Source organism: Dysidea avara, chromosome 10 (genome assembly GCF_963678975.1).
Source record: "Dysidea avara chromosome 10, odDysAvar1.4, whole genome shotgun sequence".
NCBI lineage: Eukaryota > Metazoa > Porifera > Demospongiae > Dictyoceratida > Dysideidae > Dysidea > Dysidea avara.
This window is the reverse complement of record NC_089281.1, coordinates 2,116,477-2,140,468: the sequence shown is the minus strand read 5'-3', so window position 1 is coordinate 2,140,468 and position 23,992 is coordinate 2,116,477. Positions and strand designations below refer to the sequence as shown.

The window sequence follows — 23,992 nt, the reverse complement described above, 5'->3', positions numbered from 1 at the left end:
AGTAATACTGTATGCATCACCTACATAGTTGCACAGGCATTTGCTAGCAATGGAACAAAGTCATTCATCATGATTTACAGTCATTATTAAAATTTGAAAGAGCAGTAGAGATTGATTTGCAGGTATGTACATGTGCGTAATTATATCCAAATCTGTGATAAGAAAGTGTCAACCTTCTGCCAGTACAATACTATGTAAGGCTGTCATTGGCTAATAGTAAAATAATTACTAGCATGTATAGGTTGAAGAGGGAAACAGGGTAGACCTTAAGAACACAAGAGATGAAACAACAGAGAAAATTATTATTACAAAAACTACGTAATGTCCAGACTTGATTGTTGTGAACTTCCACCTCTGGGGAATTCACTTATGTAATAATGCAGTAAAGGGGAAGTACAAATTTTACACAAGTAAATAGAAGTACTGTAACATGGAGTGATCACTTTAACAGAAACATTTAAACATACCAACTAAACCACAGGTACTTGACCACTCAATGACATACAACACGTACTAATAAATAGTACAGAAGAAATGTTTGTATGGATTTTCAGGGCTAAGTGAAAGCACCAAGCTAACAATGGCTAACATTTTTAAAGCCTACAATTCCATGCAAAAATGAAACCATTCAACTAGTACGTAAGATTATCCACAGAAGATAAGAGATATGTAACTTTACTGTACTGTCAGACACAATAAAGAGTTGGCTGTAGAATAAATACTACAAAACACATGCACAGCCTATCATAAACTTTACACAAAGCACTAACATTACAAATTTTATTGGTCAATCTATACATGTCACGCTTACACACTCCTGCAATATGACATTATGTTGCCAGCAACACACTTACTAACCCCACAAGATATAGTATTTGAAGTAATGCCTTGCACAATTTTTCACCACAGTGCTGCATGCATGTTATGTTAAACAATGGTTGCAATCAATGCAGTCCATGCAGTGCTTGATTGTATGTAGCATGTAATCTTAATCAAGACTCACGGTACTGAGTCGCGCGGCCAGTAAAGCAGAAACGCGCGCCGCAGACAATAAATGACGCGAGCACTACGTGAGGATTTTACAAGAACGAACATTGTCAAATTCGGCCTTCCTGTAATCCACCCGTCACTTACGCTATCCCTCTGAAACTCTGGAGTTGAACTCATCGTGTCACTAGTAACTACCACACAAGCAGTGAAGCAAATCCATGCCGATTGTTTCGTGATCGAGGTTGCCGACATCAAAGGGGAAGTTTCTTTTTTTTTTTTATCGCATGCGGTTAGACGCAACCGCAGGTGTATGCCTTGCGTTCCTTTGTGCATTCCGAACATTGATCGCCCTGTTATCGCTTCAGTATTCACTCAATCACCTCAAGATTCACATCATCGATTTCACCATACATGATTACCCTACAGTCGTGATTTCAGCACCAAACGAAGTTTCAGTCGTCCTCAGTCGACCTAGAGGCCAAATACAAATCCCAGATTGTTGTTTTCCGCAATACTTGCTTGGCATGTAGGGCAATGTGTCTTTAAACTGTTCTAAAAGTTTCGTTCAGATGGAAACATTTGTTTTCGAGAATGGCTAGTTTGAAATTTGAATTTAGTCGCCCCCACATCATTTGCTCTCTAAGAATTTTACTCGGAATTTAAAGAATGACGCAAAGCACAACTGCGGTCACTGGGTATTGATGAACTGGCGCTCTATGTAGTTAATCAGTACATATAGCCACCAAGAAGTGTGCTGCCATAGATTTAGGGCTCAAACGAATAGTGGTTTTTACTATTCGAATATTCTTTATTCACAACTACCGAATATTCGAATATTCTTTTTAAGCATTGGTATGGATGAGATATCAATAATCCTGCGGTTGTACAAGATGTCTCTTAATACAATTCAGAATAAACATGATTTGATCACTTATGTCATAGATATGCTTATGTAGGATCAAGAATTTCCATGTACTCTACCACTGATGTTATATATTTTCCTTTGAAACGAATATTCGAATACCAGAAATGGTATTCGAATAATAGAATATTCGTTTGAGCCCTACATAGATTATAGTCCATAGATATAATCTATTAAAGAATGACACAAGAGTACAACTGCGGTTACCAGTTGTTGACACAAGCTGTGAGTAATTAGCACATGTAGCTAGCTTAAAAGGAAGTGTGCAAAATCGCCTAATACAATTGTCACCATGCATTATTGCATTTTATAGCACCCCCACACAAAATTACACATGTAATTACAACATACAGAGGAGACACATGAATACCAAACACTTTTCACAACAATAATTTAAGAATTGTACAATAATGACTGTAATATAACTGCTATGCAAATGTTTTCCAGTGGCCCGCCATGGTAGCAAGTCTCACATGACGGCATGTATATTCATCCGAACACAATGGGAGTAACGAGTAAGTATGATGACAACAAGTTGGTATGACTTCATTGTAGAATCCAGATGAGTGGGTGTGGCTCCAGTATGTCTAAACACTTAACAAACATTCCTGTTATAAATACGTGCTAGAGTTGCAATATAATAGTATAGTATTTAAATGCAATAATACATAGTCTCCATTGCATCACTATCAAACAACACTAAGTGGAGGATATTGTTGCATCTCTAGTATGTACACTCTATCAGTACAACCTATCTTAATGGCCACTAGTATAGAAAGACAACCACTCTTGAAAAGCCAATTCCAATTGAGAATTTATACACTGTTACCTGCTGAATGAGTGAAGGTGGCAATAAACAAGTTCCACCGTAATTTATACACGTGATCTGATCCTGTATATTCTGTCAGTGGATGAGATCCACTTGGCCAGGACAAAATGTGACTCAAGTGCCCTGGATGATCCATACTCAACCAACTTATGACCCAGTGGCACAATGGAACTGACTATTTATAGAGAATACAATTATATTTATTTCTAAGATGTGTGGATGTGTGGACACATTACAACACATTACATGTACATACAAAACATGCTACGTACTGTTTTAGCATTTCAAGTCACCTCATTATACACGTACCAGTCAACAATGCTTCATAGTGCCCATCAGTAAACCTGAAGAAAAGTTACGAAAAATAAAAATTCACATAAGTACAATGAAACCTCATTAATATGGCAGGCTGTGGGACCAAAAAATTTGGCCTGAATAACAAGGTGGCCTTATTAATGAGGTCATAAGTAATGCTTAGCTATATTTGGGACCTACTAGAGGTGGCCAATATAATGAGGTGGTCTTATTAAAGAGGTGGCCACTAAGTGAGGTTTCACTGTACATATAGTTCACAATATTGTGAACAATATTAATGGTTAACAATATACACTGAAACCTGCAGGTCACTTCTTGTGGAAGATTGCTCTCTACACAAAATGACACATTCAGAGATTGTATTTAGATGGATGATACAGTAATGCATTGTGACTTCAATACTTGTGATGTGTCACTGCTAGGCAGCAACCATATACACGGCACTGCCACATTGCACTTGCTCGCACACACAATTTTGCTAAAGATTTTACAAATTGATAATTAAGGGGTGTGGCAACTAGCTGTTTCGCTCGCAAGACTGTGTGGCAGCTGTTTCCCTTCTGTACAAGTGGCCACCAAGACAGGTCCACTGTGGATGAAAGCCAGGCATTAGATATTTGGTATTTCATGTGTTGAAGACATTCCAGGGCTTCTGGTAGTATCAAATCTCACCACAGTTTAACTCAGGCAGTGTTGTGGTCACCACTAAACTACTGGAATGCTGTGTTATGTTCATCTTATGCTTGGCTACTATATTGTAGAACTGAAATGGATACTCTGAAAAATATATCCTATGGATAATGACTTCATCACTTTCTTCATCAGGAGCTTATAAGGACCAATAGTGAAACTTTTTACACTTGGGGCTGACAGTCAACTGCCTATGTCTGAAGCAGTGCTTTTGGTGCTCTAACAGATTAGCTGCCCCCTTCCTGCCAGCACTCACTGTCTCATACGCTGTCATACACTAAATCCATCTCTATAGCCAGTTAGAACAGCATGCTTCTTACCTTTTTTTAAGGCCGCATAATGCAGCCACCTCTTTAAAAGGCAAGGTCAGAAAATTTTGTCCCTACGGCCTGAATAATGACCAGTTTTCACTGTACTATTAGTGATTAGTGATCATGGGGGATTATTTATTAAGATACTAAGATATACAAACGCTACAGCCTCTAAATATAGCAGTAAATTTTTACCCTGGTCCAATGTCTCGTAATAATCGTGACTTCGTGAGAGACTCTACTGTGACAAATACATGTTTATCATGATATGTGCTAATCGCCTTTTTACAATTAAGGTGTACAACACAAATACATGTATAGTTAAACTCACCAATTGCGACTAAATCCCTTCAACACGAAAAGACAAGTAATGAGACAACCTTGGAGACAACAGCCACACAAGCCTATTCTCGAGCCTATTCTGGTGCGTTTATTTAGTAGTAATATAAATTTTAAAGGCGTTTATTTACAACAGGACATAATTACGCGCCCCTCTATTGTCTCTGTACATGCTTACCTTTTCTTTACTATTCTCATTTCATTTCACAAGATCTCTTGGCAGGGGCGTAGCTTCTTCAATTGAATTAGTCAATGCTTGAAGTAGATCGAGATACTCTAATAGAACAGTCACATTTCTACAAGTGTCATATTTTTATATTGTAAAGTCTGTAAGTAGCTAGTAATTTAAACTATACAATCCGATGTTAGCAGAAGTTGTAACTATGCTAAATATTGATTGCTGTGTTACAACTGTTTTGTGACTGCTCTAATAGAGTATTTTGATCGTTTCAATGCAGTACAAGATGAAAGGCAGTGTTGTTAAGGGTTTACTAGTTAAAATGGGTGTTAGTTGACTGCAGTTGCATGCCACTAACAGGGCCGTCCAGAGAAATTAGAGGGCCCAGGGAAAAGAGTTAAAGAAGGGGCCCAGGGGCAAGGAAGGGTCTAGATCCTGACTGCTCTATTAGAGTATATCGATCTTTCTTTAAACAGGTATTCAAGTGGCCCCTTTCGGGCTGTGGTAGGGGGCAAAATACCCCAGTTACCCCCAATGTGGGCGGTCCTGGCCACTAAAATTACAGTTATATTTTAATATTCTGTCACTGTAATCTGGGGTTTCTGTCAAAACCATGGAAACTCACCTACTGTTATCAACAGTACATTGCTTATTCTAACAAAAAATATTGAAATCCCATCCAAAAACAGCTTATAGCTGTAAAAAAAGTGCGCGTCCAAGTAAAGCAGAGTTAACTGCGACAAAAAGTAATGATATCATAATGCGGCCATGTGCGAGGTGTGCAAGTTGTAAAATTAATATTAGCTAATCAGATAATACAATGTTATTGTTAAAGTGTTAATGAGAACTATGTGATGCTGCTAGTTTTTAAGTGTGTGAGCATCTTCATAAATGCCACATAAATTTAATTCTCAATAAAGCAATGTGTATAGCTATATATATATATATATATAGATTCTCTGATAGTAATAAATAGTTTGAGTTTGGCCGCCTTTCCTGTATACAGCAATGCTACGAACAAAGGAAAGGTGGCCAAACTCAAACTATTTATTACTATCAGAGAATCTATAGATATCTTTAGATATCTAAAGATATCATGGCCGCATTATGATATCTTTACTTTTTGTCGCAGTTAACTCTGCTTTACTTGGACGCGCACTTTTTTTACAGCTATAAGCTGTTTTTGGATGGGATTAAGATTACAATAAACTCTTCACAGTAAAGGAAACTCTTCAGTAGTCAGAATCTATCCAGAGTAGAGGGCTCTATTCTGTGATGTTAAATTTTTAATGGAGATGCAAATACTCACACATGCAGATACAAGATATAATTCAATTTCAGGAAACCACCTATGCCTACAGCTGGCCTGTGGCTGGCTGTCAGAGTATTTGGTTGAATAAATCTTCATTCATGCATCCTTGGAGATTTAACAGAACAGTGCATGGAAATTGTCTGATTACTTCCTTCCAATAGTATTATGTTGATAGGATATATAATGACTTCACTGATAGTTATCATAATTATTACCCTATTACATAATTGTAACAATGACAATAGTTGCATGCTTTAATTTCTACATAGGATTGTACATAGTCCTTAAAAATGTTAGCATTGGTTATCTTGACATTTTCTGCTCGTAGTCATACTCTGATTACTTTCTACAGAATCTCTTCTTTAAAAGCAGTGTTACAGAGTGTCCTGGCCTTAACACTTGACTTATCATTCACTTAGATGAAAAACACTGTACACACACCTCCTCATCCTCAGAGTTTCTGGTGGCTAAAATTAAATAGGGTAGTTTCCAGTAAAGTCAGAATGTATCCAGAGTAGCTAAAGGGCCTATATTCTGTGATGTTATTTTTCCCACTATAGCAACTTTTTGGTACATACGTAAGTTATAGTTAAAGCACCGCTGCGCATGTGTACGGAAAATACAGTACAAGGGGTGTGTCGAGAGGCTAATACAGCACGAAGCGAAGCCGACTGCTGTATTTGCCTAGAGACAACCCCGAGTACTGTATTTTTCGTACACACAAGTAAGGCGGTGCTTTAAGTGTTATATTGTACTTCCTGGTTGTCTGGCTTGGAGCGATTTTCTCTAGCATACAAATTTTCCTTTTTCCCATCAACCATCAAATTATGGAACCAACTCCCTGCTGATGTAATTAATTCCTCTACCCCTAATGAGTTTTGTAATAACTTAAGTAACTTTTATGATCACACCTGTGCGTTATAATCTTTTGATTGCTGCATAGTGATAAATATAATAATATAATAGTACTCAAACCGCTGCGATTTTTGGTGATCAGGATATCAGTAAGTGTTTTACAAGCGATTGGCAAGTTTATTGTCTAACAAATGGAATGACCCTTATGCCACAGTACTAGGATGGATTAGATGTAGATTGTCATTTTGTTTGCTGCATTCAGCAATCCAGTGCATTAGAGGAGCGCGATCTTCACAAGGTCATTACATCAAAAGTGCTCCTGTGGCCTTGGTGCAATCAGAGACTCAGTTTGTGATTTAATTGTTTAACTGTTTATTTGTCTGTTCTAATCTTATTTTCTTTATATCTTCAAAAAAAAAAAAAGGTAAGCGTTTAACTGATCTATTTCTAGTCGTACAATGAACTAATAGGATTAGTTAGGTATAGTTTTAGCGATTTACAATGTCACTCACGTGATCAATCGTGCTGTCTCATGTTTAAAAAGCGTCATGATCAGACGATCAGTAAGTGCTTATACAATCTATTCCTAGCCGTAGAACGAACTCGTAGGATTAGTTTGTTTATTTATTTTATTTATTTATTTATTATCAATTTACCACAAGGGAAGGAACGGTACAAAAGGCAAGCCTGTACAAGGTACTGCCCTAATACAAAACACATACAACCACTAAACAAAACACACACAAAATAACACTTACAAAACAAAACAAATCAACAACAATTATAATTACATCTACAAAACAACAAATCAGCAACAATAAATTAGCTACATTTAAAAATTACAACAGAAATGTCTGTAAATAGCGTGGCGAGAAACAGAACGGCTCTCAATTCCCAGAATACTGATTGGTACTTTGTTCCACACAAAGCAAACACGGACAAAATAAGAGTATCGTCTAGCATTAATATTGATTGATGAAGGTGGGGGTATGAGGGTAAGATGATGGCTACGCGTAGGCATAGTGTTGTATGTACAATAGTTTGAAAACTTAATAGAACCAGCATGACGAATGTCCTGAAGAGCACACACCGACAAATAGTTTGGCTGGTTTTAGCGATTTACAGTGTGCTGTTTACGTAACATTCCTTAAATAAATTCTCTACATAACTGTACTGTATTTGCCCAATTAAGCCGGTGTATAACTTTACTGTATTTTCCCAATTAGCTGCATAACAGTTCTGTATGACTCATACAGTACAGTTATGCAGCTGATTAGTACTGTATGGGCGATATGATACGTGGCACCGCTTTGATCCTCCCACACAAAGTACAATATGTATAGTTGGTGTGTATAGCAGATTGTCATGTGCATGCATATGACAAAATTTCTTTTCAACTGACAGAAGCCAGGAGAGTCACATTAAATTCTCAATAAAATTGCATCAGTAAAGAATGTAATGCAGAATCCATGCATATGGTGAGTTGTCTAGGTTACAGTAGATAGCATTTGAAGTTATGAACATCCTATGGATCATTAGGATTACCATAGTGCTGGATATCATAACTTTCCAAAAACGTAAAGTGCTATATAATTTAGTCATAGATAATATATACCTTACATATTATCAAGAGTTCATAATATATATACTAAGGAGAGTATCCTACTCTCATATACCCCTGTAGAAAGGCGTATCGTGAAGTTATGACGTAACGACAAGATGTTGTGGTTTGTGAAGTACAGGAAGCCGTAAAAGTGCAAGAATCGTTAACACCGTTTCACACTTGCGACGCTCAGGATAGCCGTATTCGCAAATGGCCTAGTAAGAAACGCCTACGAAGCGGTCTTAACCCATGAAGGAACGATTGTAGTTGGGTGAGAAACGCTTAGAGCTGGAGTTAATTTGGTTGCTAACGACGTTGGTAGGCACGCGTTCAATCGATACCATGTTCAACTAATGACATCATTAATTATACAAAGAAAAACGGGCGAACTCAGAAGTGTTACGTCATAACTTCACGATACGCCTTTCTACAGGGGTATACGAGAGTAGGATACTCTCCTTAGTATATATTATGAACTCTTGATATTATCTATGGTCTAACCGCATGCGATTAAAAAAAAAATTTTTTTTAATTTTTAAAAAAAATGAAACTTCCCCTTTGATGTCGGCAACCTCGATCACGAAACAATCGGCATGGATTTGCTTCACTGCTTGTGTGGTAGTTACTAGTGACACGATGAGTTCAACTCCAGAGTTTCAGAGGGATAGCGTAAGTGACGGGTGGATTACAGGAAGGCCGAATTTGACAACGTTCATACCAATAACGACAACGTTCGTTCTTGTAAAATCCTCACGTAGTGGTCGCGTCATTTATTGTCTGCATGCGGCGCACGTTTCTGCTTACTGGGCGCGACTCACTACCGTGAGTCTTGATACCAAAGAGTTATGAATACTGACTCATATGGAAGTTTATGACTTCCTGCACTATATACAAGGCAAAGAGTTACAGAAGCCGTCCCACATGCAAACATCAATGTACTTATTTGTACAGGTAATGATACTGATTATTTCAGGTCCATATCCTAATACAAAATCCTGCTCAGATAAGGCATTACATTTTAACAATGGCATTAAAACCCCCTCACTGCTAAATTTGCATATATGTGCATGCAGGCCGCACGCTTTTTTTACAGCTTGGCTGTTTTGGATTAGATAGTATTATACATTGTTTACCTAAAGTCATATTTGTGGTTTTCTTGAAATCTCCCATCTGGAAAATGCCTACAACAAACTTGAGTGCTTTCCTTTATATCTTGAAGGCTGATATGGTGGCCCTAGTGATAGGATATTTCTTTGCCAAGGGAATTCTGTGAAACTTGGCAGTTGGATCACTGTCTTGAGTGTTTCCACACAGAGTGCACTTTGTCCAGGCAAAATTCAACTTTGGAGGACTGGATCTCTTAAATGTTTTAGCGCAGACAGACATTATAAGGTGTCTATTAGACTGAAGATTTCTTGTGGCCATGCAAAAATCTACTGTATAGTTTCTGAATTACTAGAGTTTGAAGTCTGCAGATCATCAATGGTCATAATGTTTTTTTATTGAGCATCCGCAGCATCCAGTTGTGACATAGGTACATTTATGAATTTCTTTAAAATACTTTTACAATAAATGAACTGGTCTATTTAAGCAAAACCGTAAATGTCACTTGCTGGCTGTTGTGTAACTACATACATGTATTTAACTGACATTCTAATATACTTCACAAAAATATATCTATACTTAACCATTATTTTTATTATAGTTTCTCAATCATGCATGTACAAATACAGCGAAAGATAAAGTAATTGAATAGGGGTGGTTGACAGCTAAGGACACAGAGTGCTGGTAGCTGGTTATAATTATCTGACAATTACTTAATTACACAAATGTACTACTTAACTACTTATAGAAAAGTGCAGACTACACAACAACAAATATTAGGAATTGTACTTGTTGAATTTGTATATTCAAGAAGTTTGTTCGGAAACAAATATTGTGCAGATTTTCAAATTTTCTGATATGGCATTACTGCACATGTCTAAGATGGAATAGTTTGGAGTCATCAGCGACAAAAAGGATGCACACAACCAGACTGAAGCAAAGACTGTTAGCACATTTTTCAACTCAAAGTAATGTGAGAGACATTCTGCTTGTATTTGATAAAGATATTGGTGCTGCACTTGGAAAAGCCTATGAGCAGGAGCGATGTTGTTCATCTCGCATGTGCTGCACAGATTGTATGCTTACACATGTTTGACCCATACCCAACATCTGTAGCTACATAGCTACACTTTTATTATTTTTCTAGCAAATATGGTGCATGGTATAGAAAGGCCCAAGCATCAAGGACCACATTTGTGAATGTTCAACAACAGCAGCACTTTCCATTTTCACATTTTGAAGTTAAGCTTATATGTAAACAGTAGAGTTGTACCGATTCGAGTTTTTGGCATGTACCGATATCCAATATTGATGCCACCAAAAGAAGCCGATAACTGATAGTCGATCCGATATTTGCATTTTAGTTACATTTACCTACCTTACAACAACATGTGCATGTATTCATTGCTCCTATTTTGAAGCCATAGTAGTCATTCCTAAAAAAAACTGTTTCAATACTTTTAAAGATAATGTTATTACAAGCCACTGCAAGAATTTTTGGGAAGTTTCACAATTAGCTGCAGGAGGAGAAACGATTTTAGTGTTAAAATTACAGTGTTTTGTAACCATGTCATAATTTGTACATACTTCAGAGGATTTCACTCAGATTTTCACTAAACAGAAGTTCAATGTCTCAACTACAACATGTGTTATTCATCAGGTGGAGAACAGTATCTGTGTTGGTTTTACAGCTTGATATAAAACACATAATTTTATTCACGGAAGCCATAGGACATAGTTGCTTGCCCCCTTAAACGGGTATTTCCTCATTCTAATGGCTTGTGAGAAAGCTGGTACAACAAGTTACCTTGGTTATCCTGTCGTATAGTGAGTGAACAATAAGCCACTGGCACTAAAGAGCCACATGAATAACGTAGAAAACCAATGCACTTGCTACTGTATAAATATCGGTAGCAATATCGGTCCTCCTGCTGCTCTGTAACGATACTGATATTGGTAAAAATTACCATATTGGTGGCTGATATTTTAGCCGACCCAATTATCGGTACACCTCTAGTAAAAAGGCAGACAACCGTAACCCCATTTGTCTGACATGGATTGACACAAGAAACACTACCTCCAATCTTTATTGGCCAATGCTGCATGCACAACCTTGCAACGGAGATCTGGTGGATACACTGACCCAGGGCCGCCCACAGGGGGGGGCAACTGGGGCATTTTGCCCCGGGCCCCAGCCTGAAAGGGGCCCCAGGAGGCCCCATGAAGGGCCCCCTGAATACCTGTTTAAAAGATCGATATACTCTAATAGAGCAGTCAGATCTAAATACTCTAATAGAGCAGTCACAGTATTCTTCAGAGGAGCAGTGTAGCAAGCTTATAGATAAGGAGATATGGTTGGTGGTGGGTAGTTATTGTCATTGCCAGCAGGTTGTGACCTTTTTTTTTTTTTTTTGGTCTTCACCTTACAACTTGGGTCAAGGGCCCCACTTTCACTCTTTGCCCTGGGCCCCTTAATTTGTCTGGGCGGCCCTGCACTGACCATGTGCTACACCTTTCAGCAGAGAAGTAAAGCAGTGTGTGTGCTGACACATTCACATGGAGCAAGTTATCTGTCTACCAAACAATATATTCACAATTAAGAGCTGTTCTTGTTCCCAGTGCTATAACTCCCAGTGCTATAACTGCCAAGTAATTATTCCATGGAATTGGAATTTCCCCTTCATGTGCCCATCCTATGTTTCATACTAACTGGCTGTGATACTGTGTCAACAATTGTTGGACACAGCACAAAATCTGCAGTGGAATTCATTTCCACAGTATGGAATTCATTCCCACAGTAGGAGCTGGCATATGAGATTTCATAACAAAGTATATGGATGTGATTGATAGGTTTGTCATAATTATCTATGACCAAACAAGCACATGCATTGATGTGACAAGGCCAAGAAGAAGTTCTTTGCAAATATATTCTCTATATGCAGAAAAGCCCACCAACATGTGCTGCTCTGAAGCAGTATGTCAAGTGAGCTGTCTTCCAAGGTAGTCATGTCTGAGGTAAAGTATTTGTTCCAGACCTATAGTGCTTCTCTCTCCAAATAGGTAGGGCTGGATCAACTCAGATGGTGACTTATACGAACCATGTTTCAGTATTCAAGACCTGTTGTGGTGTGATCTATTGTGGCTGCAAGGAGTGTCATACCAACTGCAAGTACAAAAAAGGCTGGTTTCCAATGTACTTCTCTCTGCAAGTGTGAAAGACAACTCAGTTTTGTATCACACAGACGGCTTATAGCTAAAGATATTATTCTGATAATACCACTAATACAGAAATATTCTATTGAAATTTAGACACAAATACAATTCAATTATTATTGATGCTAACAGATAAATGACACCATTTATTCCTGTATTTCCTCTGTAATTCTCACTAAGGAATTATATTTGGACATTGTTACATAGCACTTCCTTTAAAGACTACTGCTACAAGGATATTACTCCTTCCATTGGTAGTACCCATTATGTAATTGTAATTTAATCCCCTACACATTTGTAGTATATAAACAGCTGATCAATCCTTGTTTCATCAGATAAGTTGTTCAAGTATTACCTACTAAGTGTTTGGATAGCAACTAACTTTTATTACTGAAACATGTTCCTCCTGAAATTATTTATTGTTCTTCTTTTCAGCTACATGAGTGCTGCTCAGTCTTGCACAGTTGATAGGAATCAAGCAAACAAAGTATACTGTGCAGCTATTGAAGTACACAGAAGTGCTCTACTTTTGAAAGAATTAAGCCTTGGAGTTCCAGTTGCTACAGAAAATCCAGTTGCTACTATTATACTAAGCACAACATTTCAACGGTTTTCTAGCGAATGCAAGAATTTCACTTTAGCCATGTCACTAAAACATCAGCTGCAGAATTATTTGTTCACACAGAACATTTCAACTCCAGTGTCTAATCAAATTAGCCTACTATCTTCAATACTGATAAACCTACATAGAGTGGCTAACAGTTTCGATGACATCCACTCCAAAAATAAAAGCAGCCATTGTGTAAGATTATCAGAACATGGTTACAGGTTGATGTATCATGTAGTACAATATAAGACTACTCCACTATTGACTGAAATAGAAAATCAAGGTAAAAAGTGGGTTGATAATAACAACAAAGGTAATGGCTCTCGCTGTTGTAAAGATTACCTTACAGGGAAGTGGTTTGTTGCAAAGTAGCTACTGAAATATTTTATCATTTTAATTATCTTTTAGAGTTCATATTGATTACTATTTTACATTACAACGCTTGTATATTTGTGTCCATATGTTTGTATGTATTTTAACAAGCTATTATTTGTCTACAATAGCTATAAGCATATACATATATCAAGACACACGGTAGTGTGTCGTGCGGCCCAAGAAGCCGGCGCGCCTCAACGTGAGTATATTAACAGGAAGAAAGAAAACGCAATTGTCACACCTTTGTAGCTCCGTGATCCCTTATCCAATTAAAACCAAATTTGCTACAGAAGTTCCGGCAAGGTAGGGAAGTCCACATTCCAAATTTGAAGAAAATCGCTCCAGCCATTTCCGAGATACAAGCGGCCAAAGTTAGGGGTTTTTTTCTTCTACTACTTTTCGCACATTTCACAAAATCCGCCATAAAACACGAATGCACGCTCCAATCAGACTGCAATTTGGCACACGTAAAGGGCTCATTAAGGCGAATCTCAGTACCAAGTGTGGTAGGAATCCGATGAACATTCACGGAGTTATGACCGATTATTTGTGGATTTGCTGTACCCTGTCCCCTGACCGATTATTTGTGGATTCGCTGTACCCTGTCTTTCTCCCTGTTGAGGTCAGCGACGATGTGCATCCGTGGAAGCCGCTCCCTCTCGTTTAGATCACCAGCTGATGCTTCCCCGGAAATGGGCCTAACAAAGGGCCCTAGGGACTTTTAGATGTCCCGCTTTTCAGTTCTTGTCCAGCACGTTTGCCTCTTGTGCTGGGGGTGGTAGGAAAGGGCATTACATCTAGCCCGGGAAAAAAATTATTTGTGTAAAATAAGGTTGAAGGTCACACCCACAGGGTAAACCCCTTGAAGGAATGAGCTGAAAATTGCCATGTAGATGGAGTAACTATCGTAGGAGTGCCTTTTTGTGGTTTGAAAGGAATCCAGTTAAAGGCCATCGAGATATGACACAAACCCAACCAGTGTCACAATTACGTGATCGATTTTTATGAATAAAACACTACAAGCCTACCAGACAAACCGCATAGAGCAATGAGCTGAAAATCGGTGTATAGCCGGAATAATTATCATAGAAAGTCGTTACAGTAGTACAGAAGAATCGTATTACAAACCACTGAGTTATGATTCGAAAGCCAACTACGTGTAGCAATTGCGAGATCGAGATACTCTAATAGCACAGTCACCCTTATAGAGCATTCAGCTACTTTTATAACTTACTCCATTATAGAATTATATTAGATTGCAAGTTATTCTGTAGGGAGTTCAGCTGCAAACAGCTAATCTTATAGGCAATTCAGCTACAGGCAAGTCACCGTGTAGAGAGTTCAGCTACAAATATGTCACTGTATAGAGATTCAGAACATTATAAGTCACACTGAAGAGAGTTCAGCTATAAACAAGCCATCTCCAGCTGAAGAATCGTAGAAGCTGGTTGGACAGGCAGGATGCAAATAGGTACACTTCTAGTGGGCCCCATTGCTGATTGATTTTTTCTGAATATCTTGGGGCAAAGGGTCCAGTCTGTCTGTGTTCTGGACTCTACATCTGCCACACAATTGGTGATTCCCGGAATATGCTCTGTGGCAAATACAATATCCTTGGATAGAGCCCACATCCATAGACCCTTTGTAAATCTTGTCAGATGTGGAGAGACTGTGCCTCCCAGGTTGGTTGTAGATACGCCACTCATGTTACATACGCTACACTTGTTTCATACGCTACACATGTTATACGTCACACATGTTACATACGCAACGTATGTTACATAAGCTATTCATGTTACATACGCTACAAATGTTACATACGCTACGTATGTTAGATACGCTACGTAAGTTACATACGCTACAGATGTTACATACGCTACGTATGTTATGTACGCTACGTATGTTACATATACTAAGTCTAAGTCCTTGAAATTAGGTTAGGTAATCCTAAGGCTGCAGCACATGTTGCTGTAGACCTTCAGTGCTGGTCACTGTAAAGCATTAATACAATAAATACTTTAGGATTAAGGAAGAAAATCCATCCCTCCTGGAGGAGACTGAGTGTGGCCCCGACTAGACATTGGGTGACCTGCAGTTCGATTCCTGGGGTTGGAGGGATTTTTTTCCTTGCTTTGGCCCCTTTTCTTTTACACCTTTTCAGCTATAAGTCACTAAGTCTAAGTCCTTGAAATTAGGTTAGGTAATCCTAAGGCTGCAGCACATGTTGCTGTAGACCTTCAGTGCTGGTCACTGTAAAGCATTAATACAATATGCTACGTATGTTACATACGTGACGGATGTTTCATACGCCACACATGTTATACACCACACATGTTACATATGCAACGTATGTTACATATGCTACAGATGTTACATACGCTACGTATGTTATGTACGCTACGTATGTTACTTACGCTATGTATGTTACATATGCTACGTATGTTACATACGTGACGGATGTTTCATACGCCACACATGTTATACACCACACATGTTACATATGCTACGTATGTTACATACGCTACTCATGTTACATATGCTACACATGTAGCGTATGTAACATGCATAGCGTTAGTAGCGTATGTAACATAGGTGGCGTATGTAACATGTGTAGCGTATGTAATTATGCCTTGCATGGTGACCGACATGTAAATGACGTAAAATGTCTGGCCTCAGTAAACTTGGAATAACTAGTCTAGAACCTTTGAGTAGTAAACCATCTTGAACAGTTAGCTCAGATGAAACTGGTATTTACTGTTTGACTGGGTCTGTGACCCTCTCTGGCCAACCTTGACCACAAAACTGTGTTACTGCTTTACAAGTGTCATATTGAGTCTCTCATTTGCTGTAGTCTGGCTTCTGTTGCAGGAAAATTTTCAATTGCTAAGCCATGCACATAAGCATTGAAGGTGATTGTCTGTTCAGCTAAATGAGAGAGTGGAGATTGTGACAATCTATCAGCTGTAATCAGTTCTTTACCAGGAATGCGAGAAATTGTAGCTGAAATCTAAGCGAATGTAAAAGAAAGCAATGGACAGTTGTCTAAAGGTTTAGTGCTGAAAATAAGAACTATAGTGACTTATGATCAGTATGAATATGAAATGGAATTCTGTGAAATCGTTCACAAGCATAAGTAATATTATGGCCAGGGCCACTTTTTCAATTTGAGCATATCTGGAACTCAAGGCTCTAGAATGTAAGCAACAGGTCACCACTAATTGTATGATTGTTTTGGGGTCAAAACTGCACCCAACTCAAAGGATAAGGTGTCTGTTCAGCTGCAACTAAGTGTCGGTAGCTAGGTTATACAAAGCCAGAACTGGATATGAACATTACTCATTTTTGATTGGTTCAAATGCCTGTTGTTGGGTCTCAGTCCAAGACCATTGGTTCTTTGAACTTAAAGGTCATGCAAATTAAGGTTTTGCAATTGCTTCGTCTGCCATGGCCAATTGTGGTGAAAATTTGGCCATTTGATGTACACCATGTCTAAGACCTTACCAATCAATATCTTGTGGACTCTTCATGTCAACAATGGATTGTATTTTATCTGGGTCAGGGTGTAGCCGTGTAGCCCAAATGTGTCCTGATGCTTGAAAAACTAATGTTTTTGTTTGTTCAAAGTAGCTTCTGAGGCTTGAATTTTGTTAAGGACTGCTAATCAGGCAACTGTCATACTCTTCTTGTGTACTAGAACATTGTCCATCATACACACAACTCCCTCAATTCCTTGTAATATCTGGGACATTCTCTGCAAAAATGTTCAGGGGAGGATGTGACCTTGGTGATTTCATGCGAGTGATCCTGAGGTGAATACTATAGGGTCATTCCATACCAAATCAACCAAAAAAATCCAGACCCCTTCGGATTTTCATGAAATTTAGCATAGACATGGACTCTAATAAGAAACTTTCTCACACCAAAATTTGGCCCATTCTATTGATCTCCCTTTAAGATATGACCACTCAAAGTTTATTAGAAAATATTACAGCAGCTTAATACACAGGTTTAATAAAATGGCCATAACGTTGTCAGTGATTGGCACAGAAACTTTCTGTTTAGAATTTTGGAATGCTTATTAAATTCGCTTTCAAGTGATATATAATTCATTATAATTACTCAAAGGAAAAGATCAAACCACAAAAATATGGCTTTTTCCTTTGATCTTAGTTTTTTCACAAACGGATATTTTAATTGCCTTTAATTTTTGTTCAATTATTCTTCTGATAGCCTTCTTTCATGCCAGTAAGTTTGAAGTTGGGATGGCAAGTAGATTATGAGTTATGGTTACATATGTAATTCTTATTTGATGTTTACATGCTATAGGGGGTATAACTATGAACACTACAATAACAATACAAACTTTTAAATTCAATTATAGTACGGAATCTCATCAGAATGTAGTTAAGTTGTATTACACATACAGTTGGAGGCATCGTACACAGGTATAATCACGAGATTAAACATAAGTATTAATACTCTCCATTGCTGAGGCACACCAATATACCCATGTTATAGATATCAAAGCAGTTATGACAACTGGTGCAAATATCATCAAAATTCCATAATAGAAGTTGTATACCATAATTATATTGGGAAGGTTTGGTGGTAAATTATCTTATAGTACTGTAAGTTTGGTAAATAAAAGGGTTTTAGTTTTGATTTCTTTGCCAAACAACTCCCCTGCCAAACTTCTCATATAGCATCTTTTACTTGTATAATTTGTTTTGTGAGATCTGTATGCAAAGTTTTTTGACATAACAGCTACATTTCATAAAATCACAAGAAAATTCCAGTGCAAAGAAAGCTCCAGAAGGGAATAGTGTACTGTTCCAAAATCTGGTAATGTTTTGGAACTTTGGAACTCAATAATAGAATGTGCTGTGACCATGAAATTTGGAGTAGTTACACATAATTGGACACTGATAATGTACGTAAACCAATTTCTTGAATTTTTGCAAATTGAGTATGAGGTGTAAATTACTGACCTACAACTCCTGAATTTTCATGAAAATGCATCAAGTCAGTGACAGTTTAAGATATCCTACAGTACACTTACAACATTTGGTGTTCGCCTATGGTATAGCAAAAAAAAGTTACCGGGCGTTTTGATTACCGCTTTAGAATAAGTTATGTAAACAATTATGTGATAGGGATCCAAATTCATTTCACTATATATATATATATTATTATTGTATGTACAAAAGTTACTTAGCATAGCTTATTTGGCTGGGTATATAGTGTATACATATACTGCTTAATCTATACAGACTACAATTCTATAATTTTATCAATTTGAAAAATTTGATAATCTAAGGTAAGTGGTCTAAATTTCGTTCATTAGTTCATGAAAAGCAACACAAGAAGTGTGTGAAGTGGTAGTAGGATTTGTTGAAAATATAGTTAAGTATTCTAGCATATCAGTGCATAGATTTCATTCATTGCTGGACATATACAGTACCACCATCGGTGTTATACCGTCAATAAAGATTAATCAGAATACAGTGTCTGATGGTGAACTACTGTACGTATGTTCAGCAATGAATGTAACCCACTGATACTCAAAGTTGCTCTTTTCCAGGCGGTTGTAAAGGACAATATAAACATGCAAACACAACCCTTCTAGGGGGTCTGGGGGCATGCCCCCACAGGAAAATTTTGCCTTCTGATATCAATTCTGAGCACAATTTTATACAATGACTGCTCTATTTCAACAACTGACTATTCTATTAGAGTACTCCGATCTTTTTGCACACTAAACATAGAGTCCCCCCTGGGTTGCTATGCCTATGCATGTCAGACAAGCACTATACAAAATAATAACAGAAAAGCTTAGCAGAGAAATTGTTGGGGAAATTTGGTTACTTTACCAAATTAAAACCCTCCTATTATGAAGTTTCACAAGTTTGTCAAACTATTTTCTTCACCAAACTTAAGCACCAAACCTTCCCAATATATGGTACAAAATCTCTATTAGCTATGTACTTTTGACGGTATTTGCACCAGTTATCATAACTGCATTGATAACCATAAAATGAGTATATTGGTGTGCCTTCAGCAATGGAGAGTATCAATACTTATGTTTAATCTTGTCATTATACCTGTGTACGATGCCTCCAACTGTATGTGTAATACAACTTAACTACATTCTGATGAGATTCCGTACTATAATTGAATTTAAAAGTTTGTATTGTTATTGTAGTGTTCATAGTTATACCCCCTATAGCATGTAAACATCAATAAGAATTACGTATGTAACCATAACTCATAATCTACTTGCCATCCCAACTTCAAACTTACTGGCATGAAAGAAGGCTATTAAAAAAATATTTGAACAAAAAATAAAAGCAATTAAAATATCCATTTTTGAAAAAACTAAGATCAAGGAAAAAGTCACATTTTTTGTGATTTGATCTTTTCCTTTGAGTAATTATAATGAATTATATATCACTTGAAAGAGAATTTAATAGTATTCCAAAATTCTAAACAGAAAGTTCCTGTGCCAATCACTGACAAAGTTATGGCCATTTTATTAAACCTGTGTAAGCTGCTGTAATATTTTCTAATAAACTTTGAGCGGTCATATCTTAAAGGGAGATCAATAGAATGGGCCAAATTTTGGTGTGAGAAAGTTTCTTATTAGAGTCCATGTCTATGCCAAATTTCATGAAAATCCAAAGGGGTTGGGATTTTTTTTTGGTTGATTTGGTATGGAATGACCCTATATTTAGCTCTTCCAGAAGTTGTTTATGGAATATAGGTGGGATAATAACTCAGTCTTCTATACCCCACACAGTATAAGTAACCATCCACTACAGACAAATCATTTCTCCTGTTGTTAGTATGATGACAAAGATTTGTCAATCTTCCTATAGTATGTTCACGTTGAGCTGAATCCTGAAAAACAGCTAAAAATTAAAAGTGGATTTTTTCTCAACAGAGTTAACAGTTCTGCCAACCAGATGATTATTGGTAACAGCAAAAGTGTCAACAACAGACATGTACGGTTTGGCTTCATAACAAATTCGGGAAAGGGCTGTAATGGACACTGTACTTATATGGCTTCCCCATAGGAAATGTATTGTGAAAATTTTGATTGGCCGTAAATATTATCTCAAACATTTGAACAAAAAGATTTTGAAATATTTTTAGCGGGTCAAGCAGTACTATAAACGAGCCAAATTTCAAGATCGTGTGTAATTGCATCCATGAGTTATTAAATGTTTTTGAGGATTCAGCTCAACGTGAACATACTATAGGCCAGCTACCATGATGAACTGCTGCAATAACTGTAGCAATTGTTTTGATGCTTTGGTAATTTGGATAGCCAGAGCTGGTGAGGTCTCTGGAGTCACCACCATGCACTGCATGGACTTTTTCAGCCTTATCTCTCCTGCCGCTTGGGCTTGGTAAACAAGACATACAATCTGCACAGGCAGTCAAAACAGAAATGACTGAAAGCTAGGGGTTACAACAGTAGTTAACAGAGCTGACTCTGGCTAATTTGACTCTGATTTGCCAAAACCTGAAGTAGCTAGTGTCCAGCTTTGATAAGATTGTGTCCCCACTTAATACTTCAGCTCAATCCATGCTCCAGTATCTAATTTAAACTTGAGTTTTGTTCCATCGAGTTTCACTGTAACATTCCACTTATCAGTGTGACTGGAATTTGCAATATTAGCTAACACCTAGCCAAAATGATCATCTGCATCTGAGACTGGAGTATCTGATCATGCATGAATTCTCTGTTTCTTGTGCAGTGTTGAGACCTTTGGATGGTGTCTTACACATCGACTGGTAGTGACCCTTCTTACAATAATGGTGCACACAACATCTTAGGACTTTTGATTCCATCTAATGAGCGCCTCAGGCCTGCTTCTTGGCAGGGTAACTTATCAAATACTTGAGAGGTTTTCTAATCAATCGTCTCAACGGGATGGCTGCTACTCTGGTTGATTGCCAGTTTACTCGGGGGGTGCCACAGCGTTCAGTTCTTGTACATTAATGATTTACCGGCATGAAGCTGTATCTCACTGTGAAAGGGAAAATAGCGGTCTGGGTACGAAACTACCTAGCCCCCCAATCTCGCCTCTATTAATCTATACGCGTATACTATTAAGTAAGCTAAAGCCTGTCACTTCAAGACGCAATCACCAGTTCTCCAAAGGCGGTAAACTGAGGTTGAACTGATCACGTGTTGCTTTATTACGTGTTTACTAGCAGCCCCGCCCTTAAAATGATACTACTAGCGATACTATTGTTCTGTACCAGCAAGTTAACAACAGGTATTGAGCAATGTGATACTTATCAGTTTAGTGATCCTCTCCTACCTGGAGAGTCTTGTAAGGAGATCTATGACCTCAACCCACAAACTCACAACAGGTCAGGATATTATTGGCTTATTAATCCTTTACGTGATGTATACTGTGATATGGAGCAACGAGTAGTATGTGGTAATATTGGTGGATGGACTAGAATTGCTAGTGTTAACATTACCAGAGGAGATGAATGTCCAACTGGATGGTACAAGAGCTCACAAGATGACATCAGTTTCTGTAGAGCCCCAGTCGCTGCCAGTGGTGTACAGAAAATATGTTATCCCACACTATTCTCCTCTAAAGGAATAATGTACCAGAAAGTTTGTGGAATGGCTAGAGGTTACCAGAAAGGAGACACTGATGTATTTGGTGTTAACATAGATGGACTGTCCATAACTCATGATAACTATAGACAACACATATGGTCGTATGCGGCTGGACAAAGTGATGCTGCAACTCAATCGATTCATAACTGTCCCTGTGCTGCTCCCCCTGGTAATGCTCCAATTTCTTTTATTGGATCACATCACTATTGTGAGTCTGGCAGTAATGAGGGACCACCAGATCCTGTTGCATATTACTTGTCTGACCCTTTGTGGGATGGTTTAGATTGTCCTACTAATAACACTTGTTGTGATAACCCCAACCTACCATGGTTCTATAGGGAGTTGGATATGGCTACTATGGATGATGTGGAAGTGAGGATTTGCGCTACAGCTCATTTCAGCCATGAGGGAGTTTTAATAGATCAGTTAGAACTATACATACAGTGACATGTGTGATGTTAAAATGTATGTATTTGTTAGTAGTCATATATGTGTGCGTACATGTAATACACATACATGTAATCTAAGTCACAGTGGTCTCTTAGCTGGATATTATCTGGCACCACTACAGACATTGCTTAATTTCTTAATTTAATTTCTGAGATATGAACAGAGGTTCAAAGACATCGACAGAGTCAAGTGAGCAAATTGTATCATTATACATTGGCTGCTATGTGCACAGACTTGAGTTTCACTCTAGAATGTGGTGACTGTAGCTTCAGCCTATAGCTACCCAATCATTTCTCCAGCATTTCTTCAACGTTAAATCTTATCTTGCAGCTTAAAATATCAAATATATAATTATTTTAGAAGTGCTTATTGTGTATGAGATTAACACCTTTAAGGAGTTCCAAGAGTTGAGTGCTTATCACCACAAGTGTATAATTTTTTGACTGATAAGCGATTTTGGTTTTACTCAATTAAAGAAAGCAGCTCATCAAGGAATACTAAATCTTTTCCAAGAAGGTGGTTCTATGGAACCCTTCAGTTTCCCAGATTCAGTTTTGCACCATGTCATTTATGATACAAAGCTGTATAATATTTAATGTACCACTCTGCGTGGGCAGTTCAAAGGCACCGCCAATGCCATAATTTGTATATTGCACTGCTGCAGACCGCAGCGAGTGCATTATAACTTATAACGCACTGGTTGCGGTTTTGTAGACCACAATTAACGAGTGCATTATAAGTTATAATGCACCGACCGCAGTGCAATATACAGATATTGCACTGGCTGCGGTTTTGTGCAGCATAGCACAAGTGCCGGTGGCGAAGACCACTACGACACCTCACCTAATAGGTGGAAAGACACTACACAGATCACTCGAATTCTTTTATAGCCTGACATGTAAAGGTCGATTGTGGGCCATAACGTCACCAATACGTATAATGTTTACAAGCAGCCAATGGCGATCGAAAAAGCCAACGCGGGTGGCCACAACTCTAGTCTACATAATTATATGTAAAAGTACTTATACACCTTACTAGTCTGGTGCCATCTTAGCCCAGATTAAACTGTAGTCCACTTCGACAATGACTCAATAAAACAAATATATTCTAAATAATACTAACCTTTACGTTCGATTGTGGTAACCAGTTTTGTCATGCCACCAGATTCGAGTTTAGCCAGTGTGAATAGTAAGAATTAGACTAATATCATTTAGTAGTTAGGTTTTGTTTACTTAAACCGTCTATTTAGCTGCTT

General features: G+C 37.9%; 1 protein-coding gene and 1 long non-coding RNA gene across 2 annotated transcripts; one reads left to right on the top strand and one right to left on the bottom strand.

Moving 5' to 3' along the window:
- Positions 1 to 2,169: 2,169 nt before the first annotated feature.
- Positions 2,170 to 4,496, bottom strand: LOC136269033 (uncharacterized). The gene is made up of 3 exons (XR_010707200.1): positions 4,389 to 4,496; positions 3,014 to 3,085; positions 2,170 to 2,506 (listed from the first exon to the last, which is right to left on the bottom strand). It is a non-coding gene; the product is annotated as an uncharacterized lncRNA (long non-coding RNA).
- A 17,361-nt stretch (positions 4,497 to 21,857) lies between these two features.
- On the top strand, positions 21,858 to 22,884 carry LOC136268905 (uncharacterized). Its single transcript, XM_066064372.1, has one exon. The coding sequence runs from the start codon at positions 21,880 to 21,882 to the stop codon at positions 22,732 to 22,734; it is 855 nt and encodes a 284-aa protein (XP_065920444.1). The 5' UTR covers positions 21,858 to 21,879; the 3' UTR covers positions 22,735 to 22,884.
- Positions 22,885 to 23,992: the final 1,108 nt, after the last annotated feature.